General features: G+C 35.4%; 1 protein-coding gene and 1 long non-coding RNA gene across 8 annotated transcripts in view; one reads left to right on the top strand and one right to left on the bottom strand.

The window, feature by feature from the left end:
* The window catches only part of LOC147834386 (uncharacterized), a 310,219-nt gene that overhangs the window by 16,927 nt on the left and 279,842 nt on the right, over positions 1-13,450 (top strand). The window lies entirely within an intron of this gene.
* On the bottom strand, positions 8,568-10,688 carry dkk1b (dickkopf WNT signaling pathway inhibitor 1b). 2 transcript variants are annotated; one of them, XM_087274605.1, is made up of 4 exons: positions 10,442-10,688; positions 10,220-10,361; positions 9,975-10,112; positions 8,568-9,189 (listed from the first exon to the last, which is right to left on the bottom strand). In XM_087274605.1, exons 1-4 carry the CDS (start codon positions 10,631-10,633, stop codon positions 8,939-8,941), a joined length of 723 nt encoding a protein of 240 aa, XP_087130731.1. In that variant the 5' UTR covers positions 10,634-10,688; the 3' UTR covers positions 8,568-8,938.

The raw sequence follows: 13,450 nt of genomic DNA, 5'->3' as shown, positions 1-13,450 counted from the left end.
ATTGTTGTGCAATGAATTATAGCGTTACTAACTGACGAGGAAACACGCATGAACAGTGCTTCTACATAATTTATTCAGAAAGGGAAAATTGATGGATTTGTGCCAAATATTAGCATCATTGACCCATAACAATGTACAGTACCTATAACTGTCAGCAGGGCTTGACATTAACTTTTTTGATCACCAGCCACTGTGGCTAGTAGTTTTCCAACATTACTAGCCACTCGCCATTTTCACCAGCCACACTTTTTTGTTGGGAAAAATATTTTTTATATGCATAAATTTGACTTTGACATGCTAAGATGACTTGATTTAGATGTTGTATTATTTTCACAACATGCCACCTCATTCATTTCACTTCTTGTGTGTATTGTGAATTAGCTTGCTCAGTGTGCATGAGGAAATTGGTTGTGTCACAATGCAATCGGTTTTTATTTGACATGACTTTTTACAGCTGAAAATTAAGGATTTACCAAATTTATCTCTGACCACACCAAACAAGTATTTCTTAGCCACAATTTTAAAGTGTCAAAACAAGGGAAATATAGCTGTATAGGTGCACTTTTTAATTCAACAAAACTTTTCTTAAAAAAAAAAATTGAATTAAAAAAAGAAGTATTGTCATTTATCTAAAATATGCACAGTAATCTGTCCTGGCTAAAAGTCCCAGATCACCTGTTAACTACACATAAACGGGGAGTTAATCTCTCATTAAAGCAATGTTATTGTAAACAAATATAATTAACCATATTAACAAAAATAACTAAGCAAAAGAAAGCAGGTGAAACATACCGTGTAATAATGAAAGGATGATCACATGCACACGGGTTAATATAGGCCTGTTAATCTGTTCAAAGAATAATTAAAATGAAAGCAGTGACTGCTGCTGCTTACAAAACAATATGTGTTTTTTTTTTTTTTTATCTTGAGCTTGGGTGCATGATCATCACTCTTCGTCCAGTCTATTTCAAAGGAAACCGATCGTACCAGTTGCACTTCCTCTCGGCATGGGATTCGCGCAAGTAAACGGGAGCGCGTGCGCTTTTTAACAGTTGCGCGCATCAAATCACCTGTGCGCACGAGTGATCATTCTCTTGTTTGGTATTTACCTTCTTTTTTTGCTGTTTTGCTCGCGCGAACACAGTTATTTTTGTCAGTTATGCTGCTTCTGGATTCTAAGATCATATTTGCATGAATATAGGGCCATGCTTATTGTTCCAACTAGCCAAAGTGGCTATTGGAGGTGTCTGTCTAACCCGCCAGAGCTGAAATCTATCTGCATTTGGCGGGTTGGCGGTTGTTAATGTAAAGCCCTGACTGTCAGTATGTTTGTGTGCTCTTTATCCAGTTTCTATTCGAATTTACAGTTAAGTGGAAAATAAATAAATTGAAATCCAAATTAAAGTATAAATAGCAGAAGTGAACAAATAGATTTTCCCTACCTGCAAATATTAACCAGACACCAAGGATTAAAGCAGACACTAACCCTCTATAACGTCCTCACCAATGACTAAATCTCCAAAAGACAGATGAAAACATCAGTGAACTGTAGCTATGACATGGACATGAGGGATCTAAATTACTGAAAAACAGCAGCAGGTGAAGTATATTGAAGTGCTTAGATTGTGATCATATCTCTGTTTTGTTCTGTTGATGTGTAATTTCAAATATTAGTAGCTTGAAACAGATGGAAATATGACTGCTATGGCGAAGGCTTAAACAAAGCAGTGCTCATAATATCGAACAAAAAAAATAGAGAAACCGCTGGGAAACATAACCTGCTTTTTATTTTTGTAGGAAACACAGTTTAGATCTGTTTAGGGTAAGAGGTGTGTGAGTTATTGCCGTTGATCTATCACTGAATGTGTCAGCAATATCTAAACAAAACCAACTTAACTCCGCTCTTTTAGCACCCCTCACAGAGCTTAATCCATGCTCGCTTCTCCTTGAGATTTTAGGTTTTGGAAAGGGAAAAAATTTCACTATCTGGTACAAACCTTGTTTCCCTCGCTCAAAAGCTAAGCCAGTTGCTAAGCCACGATTTGGTTATGTTGCGGTTTTTAGGTGTGGCTTACCGAAGGGTCAATTTGTCGTAGTTTTGCATCTGCTGTTTTATTGTTATCATGTGTATTGCGTGATGTTTGTTTCAATATTAACTCTGTAAAGATCAGAAAAGGGGCCTTGTATGGTGTGTTTGTGTGTGTGTGAAAATAAGTAGTTTGTCATCTTGACAACTAATGTTATATCACAAATTCTTATGTTCACCCATAGTTGTTGACATTGCTGACTGTGATTGACTGTTTCGACTGGTGGTAAACAGAGCCCTTAGAGACGGTGGCGTTCTGCTCTTTAACTCTGTGTTTGGACTCTGTCAGTCTGCCGCTGAAAACCATGCATCTTAGAGAGCTCATATCTGTGACGCCTGCCATCATTACAGTCGGATCTCGCTGTCTGTAATTTGCGAGCATGGCAGTCAGTCAGCTAGTAAAACAGCACAGGGTCATTCCAAGCCATTCTACAGCCAACGCTGACCCAAAAACCTCCACTGTATATGTGAGACAGACGATACATCTCTTGCTTGGGTATAAAATTGCACAATTGCTAAATGGGGTTATTAATTAAATGTAATATACAGTAAAATAAATTGTATTTTAATGTATTTAAAGGTTGACGCTGCTTAATGATTTTCAGAATATTCTACAATCTGTTTTAATCACCACATCAGTGTTTTCTCCTCTTTGATGCAAACATCTAACAGTGATGGGTAGGTAGGTAAGATCATGCTAGTAATTACACACAACCCTTAAATTAAAGACAACCACTTAAATGTCATTCAGTTATGAAGCGTATCTGCCATTATAAATACAGAGCTGTGAAAAAAAACATCTCTTACCACACATAATGTTCAAAATGTTTCCTTAATTGTATCCTGTCGGCTCACTTCCACCTGCTCAAGGTTAATTAACATGAAGACATCTGATCTTGAATGAAGCTCTATTTAGATTGTGTTTTAATAAGAATGTAATTTGCATGCGCAATTTGTTTGTAGGTGATTAACTTATGTAATATTAAATTCTTAGTTTAATCATTTTGAATATTTATTTTCTTCTTCTTTTTTTGAGAAATCATGCAATGATTTATAGAAGATAACCCTTGAAACGTCATTCAGTGTAACAAACGTTTATATGCCAAATATATTTTCATTTATTTAGAGCAGGGATCACCAATCTTGGTCCTGGAGGGCCGGTGTCCCTGCAGGGTTTAGCTCCAACTTACCTTAACAAACCTGCCTTGGGCTGTTTCTCAATATGCGTTCTTCAGCGGTCTTGCGTCCTTGTGTTCTCGTGTAACGTCTTCATAAGCTGCCAAAGTTCAGTTTCAATACTCAAGACCAAGTTAGGAGAACGCGTGAAACTTCCCGGATTTGATCTTGATATTGAGGATGCACTGATGCAGACTTGAGCACCGAACACGCTCTAGAAGTCCCAGAAGTCATTGCGACTGGAGGTGGGAAGCGCTGCATTTTATTTAGAAGGATTTTTAAAGTTCAACGATATCAGTTGTTTGTCTCAGGAGTTTCCCTAAATGAATGGTGAATATAAACCTTAACATAGATATAAGAAAATCTTAATAAAGGAACAAACACATTAAGGGTGTTTATTTGTATTCAAATCTGTTTTATTTATATTGCGCAACGCATATTTATAAAGTCTTTATGCATAACATAAATTGTGAAAAGTGGAAAAACAATAAAACGTTGTATGAATGCTGTAATGTTTAAATAATTTTCCATTAAAAACGCGTGAAGGTCATGTGACCATCAGGAATTTCTTACAGGACGCATTCTGTTCTCGTGGTCTCTGGTTAATACTCGTGTTGTGAAAAAAAATGTGTATGGAAAGCATCGTCAATGCACCGTGATGCACCGAGATATCGAATTGAACCGAATCATTGGCATGATAATCACAACTGAATCTATATATATATATATATATATATATATATATATATATATATATATATATATATATATATATATATATATATATATATATATATATATACTCACCCCACTGGCAGATAATGTTGCTTGTTTTTAAGGAAAAACTCTTAATTTATAACAAAATGTTTACTTGATCTAAGTATTTTTTGATATGTGTACTAAAAACAAGACTAAGCAAAGCATTTATTGCATTGTAATTATTCCATTTCTAAACCAGAATACTGTTAGGCTCACTAGAAAATCGTCAAATAGTGCTTATTAAACTATCTTGTGAAACTGTATTCATATTGCAGGAAAATAATATATCGCAATATTTGATTTTTCCAATATCGTGCAGCCCTATTTCAAACTTTTATCATACGTCGCAAAATTTTGTAAGATTGCTTATGCATTTCAATGCAGATAGTGTAAAAATGATAAGTAACTTCACGAAAAGTGAGTCTGGTGAAGTGAACTGGTTTTAAAAGTGACAAGTTGACTTTATTTGAAAAAACTGAGTAAACTCGTGATTTGGAACTGCTAAGTTGAGCTGACTTAAGGCAGTGAGTTTATTCCCTTTTTTGTAAATTCATAGATTTACAAAATAATGTTTGCTCAAACTACTTATTTTAAATGAGCTGAAACAACCCAACTGTTGAGTTTTTTGTGGAGGCTAACTTAATTATATGTTCCATCCACGTAAATTTGTTAAGACTAATAAGTTAACTTGATTCGAATCGATTGTGTGGAACCCTGCATATTTTACTAGATAGATAGATAGACAGACAGACAGACAGACAGACAGACAGACAGACAGACAGACAGACAGACAGACAGACAGACAGACAGACAGACAGACAGACAGACAGACAGACAGACAGACAGACAGACAGACAGACAGACAGACAGACAGACAGACAGATAGATAGATAGATAGATAGATGTCTTTTAATGTAATTAAACTGTCAATCAAACCTATAGATTAATCAACAAAATGTTATTAAATGGGATAGTTCTACACATACAGCCTCGCGTCCCATTCACTTTGCAAGTGGTTGTTGTCGAAAGCAGCCAGACTACCTTCAACGGCACACACATTTGAGGGTAAATGCTCATTTCACATTGATGTGTCTGAGTAACTCTGCGTGTGAGCCCCAGTTACTTAACTATTTGCTGAAAAATAGTATGTGCCGCGAAGTGTTGACTGATCTCAACTTCAAAGTGAAGCAGGCTTTAGGGGCAGTTCACAAACATTCACACTGCTATGTTCAGAAGCCCTGGTATTGCTGCTTTATTGTGCCTAGCTTGAAAAAAGGACGGAAATCCACCTTTTCACACTCATGTTTACTTATGATTTCTGCCGAACACATTGATTCCTCTTAGTGAAGCAGATCAAATGGCCTCGACCATGCTGCCAAACTCAAAAGACTTAACTGCTCGACTGTATGCTAGACTTTCGAGGTTTGGGTTTCTTTTGCACCTTTGTGCAGCTCGGGATTCCTCCCACAGATGTTTGTGGTCTTCAAGCTGTTGACGGTATTGACAAAAGCTGGGAGAAAGCCTCTCCAATACCAGCCGAGGCACATGGATGGGAAAGAGACAATTGCAAACTGTATATCCTGTGCTTTGAAATGCTCACCCCACTGCTTTGTCTCTCTTGACAGCTCCAGGTAAAAGCCTTAAAGTTTCCGATTACAGCTGGGAGAAATGCAAAAGGAAGCATGAACCCGCAAAAAAAAAAGGATTTTGTGAATGAGGGTGTGTTTTTTTTTTGCTCTCTCACAATATTGTGTTCTGTTTGAACTATACTATTATGTTAAAAAAGGACTTAATCATTTAACTGATCTTGTATTTACAGTAAAGTAAGCGCTATGATGATTTATTTGAAGGTTTGAAATGCAATAAAAGTGCATCTCAAGCTCATGCTATGAGCAGACAACGTCATTAAACGCTGCCACTATCAGTGAGCATCCTTGAACTTTAAAGAGAAGGGGACTGTAGTCGGTCTCCATGTGCTAGACCATATTAAAGCCTCTCACCTTCAAAGAGAGAGAGCGAATTCACAAGCAGACCTCAAACAGATGCTTGTTTGTAATGTGTGACCTGTCTGTATAGATGCATTTGAAAGCATTGGATCAATCAGACATGGCTGTCTTTTTTATCTTCACTTTAAGGCGGGTTGGTTTATTTTACTGATCGTTGATTGTAATGTTGATCTTTCAAGTTTTTTAAATGGTATATGCTTCAAATAGATTCAATTCATCTTCATTTCTAAAGCTTTTTTGAATATACGACATGCGAATGAAGCAGTGTTTCCATCCAGTGAGTCAAAGGAAGCAAAATCATCATGATTAACTGGCGCCAAATATCACAAGTAAAGATCTAGTTTGCTGGGGTAGGAGAAGCTGCGTGAATCGTTTTTTATTTAATAAATGACTTGCACCTTTGAAGACATTATGCTGACACGCAATGAATGCCTGGAGGTGTATGAAGGCGTCAGACCCTGAGCACAGGCGCTCTAGATAATTCTGGAGGTAATTAAAAAAATAACAACACAAATACTGCCGTTTTAGTTTGACCAAAACAACATTTCAGATGTTTTACAATGTGCTCAGGCTGCTGGTTTATCCATTCACACACATTTTCGTCACCACATGATCTTCTATAACAAAATCACATGACTTTTTTAATGAGCATACTGGCATTTGTTTTAATGAGTACAACACAAAGTGGTTTTAAAATAAAAGTAGCATCTCAGATTTTGACTGAATTTTTTTCAGCAGTGGAAAGGTCTCTTGTGGCTTATTAAACATAGACACACCTTATTAAATGCCTTAATTATGCTTCTAGAAAGGAATATACAGTAGGAAAGGTTTCCAGCTTTCTTTAAAATAGCACGGTTTGTATCCAATAATAACTCAAACAGGTTTGGACCAAGTGAATGGAGAGTAAATAAATTATGAACATTTAAATTTTTGGGTGAACTATCCCTTCTTATGTCTTTTACATTTTAAGACTATTTTTTACCATATTCAATATACAATTTTAAACACCCGAGCCTACTTTCTGATAGTAAAAAATGAATAAAAGTTTGAGAAGTTGCAATTACAGTTGAACATTAAAACTTAAAATTTGTTTCAACGAGTACTAAACAAAGTGGCTTCAAAGTAAAAGTAGCATCTCAGATTTTTACTTTGAATATTTCTATCCACATTGGAAAGGTCTGTTGTGGCTTATTAAACATAGACACACCTTATTAAATGCCTTAATTATGCTTCTAGAAAGGAATATACAGTAGGAAAGGTTTCCAGCTTTCTTTAAAATAGCACGTTTTGTATCCAATAATAACTCAAACAGGTTTGGACCAAGTGAATGGAGAGTAAATAAATTATGAACATTAAGATTTTTGTTTGAACTATCCCTTCTAATGTCTTTTACACTTCAAAAAAAATGTATATTGAATATGATAAAAATCGTCTTAAACACACAGGACTTTCTGATATTAAAAATAAATACAATTTGGAGAACTTGCATTTACAGTTGGAACATTAAAACTGTTTAAATTTGTTTCAATGAGTACAACACAAAGCGGCTTCAAAGTAAAAGTAGCATCTCAGATTTTGACTGAATATTTTTTCAGCAGTGGAAAGGTCTGTTGTGGCTTATTAAACATAGATGCACCTCATTAAATGTCTTAATTAAGCTTCTAGAATGAAATATACAGTAGGAAAGGTTTCCAGCTTTCTTTAATATCATATTTGTATCCAATAACAACTCAAACAGGTTTGAACCAAGTGAATAGAGAGTAAATAAATTATGAACATTTTAATTTTTTTTAACTGTCTATTCTAATATCTTTTACACTTTTTTTGACTATTTTTGCCATAATCAATATATATTTTTAAACACCCATGTCTACTTTCTGATAGTAAAAAAATTATAAAAAATTAAGAAGTTGCAATTACAGTTGGAACATTAAAACTATTTATGAGTACAACACAAATGGCTTCAAAGTAAAACTAGCATCTCAGATTTTGACTTTGAATGTTTCTTTCAACAGTGGAAAGATCTCCTGTGGCTTATTAAACAGAGACACAACTTATTAAATGCCTTAAACTTCTAGAAAGGAATATAGGAAAGGTTTGTCTTTTACACTTTAAAATGTATATTAAATATGGTAAAACACTTTTTTAGACTACTTTTAACATATTTAATATATATTTTCAAACACCTGTGCCTACTTTCTGATATTAAAAATAAATAAAAGTTGGGGAAGTTGCAATTACAGTTAAGAAACTTTAAAACTATTTAAATTTGTTTCAAGGAGTACAACACAAAGTTGCTTTAAAGTAAAAGTAGCACCTCAGATTTTGACTTTAAATATTTCTTTCGGCAATGGAAAGGTCTCCTGTGGCTTATTAAACATAGACACACCTTATTAAATGCCTTAATTAAGCTTCTAGAAAGGAATATAGGACAGGACTTCAACTCTGACCACTCCTAATTTGAACATTCTTTACATGCGCCAACAAAAATGGCCATTCGAAACATGTACACACTCTTAATTGAAGCATGACTTCAGACATTGTATGCTGTATATCATCTGTACACTCTTTATTTAGAATAAAATAGACATTTAAATCAGCTCTATATGACTGTAGAATGAATGTATATACATTTAAGGTAGACTAGAAAAGACTGATGCACCTTCTTTCATAACAGGGTTGACAAAAATATTTAAGTGCCAACTGCCTTATATTATTTACAGTATAATACAGTAATTTACTGCAATTATTTAAGTTCCGTTGAGAAACAATTAAATCTACTCTTCAATGTTGACTCGAGAATATGAAGGAAACCAGTTGAAAAACAGAGTATCCCATTCCAAGTCCTGCTTCCCTCGACTCAAGTCTGCTTCTCTGGGAGCTGGTGAAAGAAAATTCCTTGAATTTTCATTTAGTGTCTCTGGCATGTGTGCAGACTCCGTGAAGCCTTGCCGCCGTCTCCTCGCTGCGTTCTGCAGGACAGGCCTTCCCCGCAGTCGCAGCGCTGGAATATCTCCAAGCCATGAGTGCCTTTCCTCTTGTGCTTGGTGCAGACCTGGCCCTCTTTTAGGACAGGCTTGCAGATTTTGGACCAAAAGTGACGAGCGCAGCAAAGTCCCTCTGCACAATCTGATGATCTCAGACAGTTCTCTCCCTCCAGACCTTCAAAAACACAACAACATTCATTAATATCATGCACACACCACACATTAAAATAAAGTTGATCTTTTAAAGGGGGGATTCACCCTAAATGCCTTTTTTACTTGTTGAACGCAAAAGAAGATACTTTGAAGAATGTTGTATACTGTTAGGTAATCGCCTCCGAAGTAGAACAAAAGTACTATGAATGTCAATGTCTTATGATTTCTCTCAAAATATCTAATAAATAATGACAGAATGTACATTTTGGAGTGAATTGTTATATTAACCTGGTCTTTAAAAGGCATTGCATTACATTGAAAATGCGGTCTTAAAGAAAGACTTCACTATAAAATAATGGAATTTACTTGCTATTCACGAATGGTTTCAAACCCGTATGCATTTCTTTCTTCTGTTGAACACAAAATATATTTTGAAGAAAGCTGAAAACTGGTAACCAATGCCTGAAAGACAAATACTATGGAAGTCGATGCTACCAGTTTTCATCCTTCTTCAAAATATCTTTCTTTGGGTTCAATAATAACTCAAACAGATTTGGAACAAATGAAGAGAGAATAAATCAATTATGACAAGATATGCATTTTTTTGTAAACACTCCTTTTGAATGCTTATAAGACTAATTTGACCATATTCAATATTCTTTTTCGAAACACCTATACATACTTTCTGATTTTAAACAAGCAATAAAAATCTGCAAAGTTGCTATTACAGAGCGGAAACATATTCGAATCTAATCCACACATACATTATTAGGTCAAATGCAAACATATAAACATAACATTGCATACCTTTCAGCATCTGGTTTTGTGGTGATCCTTGAGTCGAAACTTTCGGCATTAGAGCAGTAGAGTTTTCATGGGCGATGGACACGAACTCTTCCATGCCAAGCTGCTGAATCATGTCAGGGTCATTTGGAATGCAAACACCTATAACGAAAGGTTTCGTCAATATTATCCAACGCTATAAACCTCAAACTACATGATAGTAAATAAAAAATATGTGCATTCTCCGCGTTACACGAGTCTGATCTTACCATTGCTGCAGTGGTTGCCAGGGCAGCACATCGCATCCCGGATGCAGCGCTTCCTGCGCTTCTTGCACTGGAGACAGACACCGCGAGACTGGAAGCAAAACTCCTCTCCACCGCATTCCTCATCACTCTCACAGATTAAAGGCTGCTGGAGGTTTGGAAATACACTATTAGTCTAAAAACCACCAGCTGTCTGACATAGCATATGCATATTTCTATGCTTACCTGCGGTGTATCGAGGGCGAAGTTCAGACTGTCCAAAAGTGACACGTCCGGACTCGGGCTAACCGGATGACTGGCACCCGCCGCACCTGAACCGACTTTAATAGCGTTGGAGTTGAGCATCGTAGAACCGGCCACTTTGATGCAGCCCATAAAAATGAGGCATGCAGTAGAGAGCATGGCGATGTGCATCATGTTATTCCTTGAATTGTAGGATGTATTCCCTGGGTGAGCGGAGCTCTTCTGTGGTTCCTCATGAGCGCAAGCCGCTTCATTTATACGCGCGCGGGGTTGTTTGCGCTCCCGCCCCTTGCTGTGAGCAACAAAGGGCTGGATGAAATTTCAAAGCGTTGTGTCATGAGCTGTCTGTCTATCAGTGAATGCACGTCTTTATGAGCTGGCATCAAACAGACACCACAGTAATAGTGCTTATTTGATGGGAAAAGCTGTGCGAAGTATGCTTATGTTTGATGAAGCTTCATAGAGACTGTAGGATTGGCAGTTTTTATTAAGCTACCAATATTTATTTATTTATTTTTTGCATGCAAAATCAAAGTGATATAAAGTTACACTGATGAATTATACAACTTTGAATTTTATAGAGAAAACCGAGAAACTATATTTTGGCTATAGTGCTATTGATGGTCAGTCTAAAACAATCTTTTAACAGTAATATTCGTGGGATTTTGTAACTTAAAATAACCTTTATTTATTTATAGAATAAAAAAGTACAAATACATAATAATAAATAATAAAAATAGTTATTCTATATTTAAATACAGCAATCTTGTTGAGATTCCGGACCAAGGAAACCCGAACTATAGACCCATTACTCGAAATCAACACCTTTATGAATATTTTTGTGATATTGGAACATTAATAAATTATTATTTAGATGATGATTGTGTTAAAGTCGTAAATTGTATTTCTTGTCTTGGTGATTGTATTCTTATTGTTGCGGCCTGTTTATTTAATTGCTTTTCTATTTTAAATTGTAATTGGATATATAAAAAAGTACTTTAAATGTAATTTAAAATATTTTAAATGGATGTCATTCATTGAAAAAAAAAAAAAACACATTTCCCCCCCTGCCATTTTCCTCGGTGAGTTTGTATATTAGAAATGCAGGTTGAACCATCAGTCATAACGGGGCTCTTTGAAATGCGTTTGATTAAACAAGTGCATAAAGATCAAAGTGAATATGCAAATAAGAAAGAAGTGAGAAGTTTACCGAATTAATTATCATTCAGTCTGGCTTTTAAATACATAGTGCGTGATTAGCGACCGAAGATAAGAACGTGACGCTTTTATAGGTGGCGTGGTTCATCTATTGATCTGTTTTATTATAGATATGAACAATACAATTATAAAACAGATTAATAGAAAGGTCCGCTTTTTGAATTAGGTTAATATTATTTAAGTGAACCGAGCAATGTACATGTGTGACTCAAAAATTGTACAGCAAATATAATACATTACTCTTAAATTTGACCACAGAATTGCAACATTACTGGCGGACATGAGCTGCCCAAATGATTTAACAATTTCAAAGTGTCTCCCTGCCCAATACTCCGGGATAACTCCCAAATCAGCGTCTTTGATGTTGTTGACAGGGGTCACTTCTAATAGACGGGCACAGGACAAACGCTCAATACACTTCATTAAACGTGAATTGGCAGGGTTCATCCCCATCCCTTTGTCTATTGGCTTTGTTTTAATTGTACATCCAAAGCCTACAGTGGTGTAAAATGAAGCTTGTGTAAAGGAGCCTTTGATGAGCTCAGATCAAACAGGACTGAAGCCCGTGTCTTAATCAGACTTCCACAGCGATGGCATTTTCGCAAACAGTCCATTTGCTCGGCTTTTAGCGGCTTTCTGTAGACATTGTACTCAGCAAATTCATTTAGCGGGATGCCAGGTAATCCTGTTTTAAAATTCCTGATGACAGCTCATTCAGGCCAGGGCTCTCGAGTGACCCTTTTGAAGGTATTATTCACTACATCAGTCAAAATGACATTGCGTTAATACAGAAGGCGGCATTCGTTCATTATTATTCATCATTTTAAAACGAACAAACTTAGCAATTCTTCCAACAAATAATTTGTTTAACGCACGTTAAAAAGACACATTTATATTATTCACACTTACAGGTGTATGATTAACTGTTCAGTGCAATAGTTGATGTTTTGTCAGGTCCGGGAATCAATTCTTTTGAACAGGTCTATTCAAAGCGCTAAATTAGTGACTCTTATCAATTGTAGTTGTGATGTGGCATGCGTGCATGTTCTAACATGTCCGAATAGGCCTACTAAGAGGACATGTTGCCTATTGAGACTTTTGATTAGTCTTTTTTTTAGGGTTTTAAAGTGTGTTTGAGGGTAGCTGGCGCGTGTTCGTCATCATTTCTGACGATATCAAAACAGTTGTCCGACTCCGAGATCGCATCGTGTCGTAGTTTTCCTGAGGTGAGAAAATAATTCAAACCCAACTTTATGATGAACCACACTTTATCACAATTTATGAGTAGCTCTATACTTTAGCAGTGTTTGTTTTCTGTCTCAAAATAAATCAGGGATTAATTTAGAGAAAATGTGAACCTCCTGTCCCACAAGATCTCTTATGTTGAATTGATTTTATTTGTTTATTTTAATTTGTTATATGTGATTTTTCTTTTATGCCAAAAACTTGAAAAATATTAAGTAAAGATCATGTCCCATAACATTTGCAAATTCCATATTGTGTATGTATGTATATGAATATACACACACTAGTCAAAAGTTTAGGGTCAATTTTTTTTTATTATTAATTTAAATAAATAATTTAAATAAAATTATTCTTTTTATCAAGGCAGCATTTATAAAAAAATGTAATTGTTAAATACTTATTTATTAAATATTAATTTTTTGCTTATTGTATGTAGTTTCAAATGAAATTAATTTTTAAATTAATCATTATTGATTTTAGTACTATTACCATTAATAATAATAACAATAATAATTAATATAGTAGTAC

Source organism: Danio rerio, chromosome 12, assembly GCF_052040795.2.
Source record: "Danio rerio strain M-AB ecotype USA chromosome 12, GRCz13ab, whole genome shotgun sequence".
In the NCBI taxonomy this organism is placed as follows: domain Eukaryota; kingdom Metazoa; phylum Chordata; class Actinopteri; order Cypriniformes; family Danionidae; genus Danio; species Danio rerio.
Note: the sequence above shows the minus strand (reverse complement) of the source record. Positions and strands in the feature narration are given on the sequence as shown.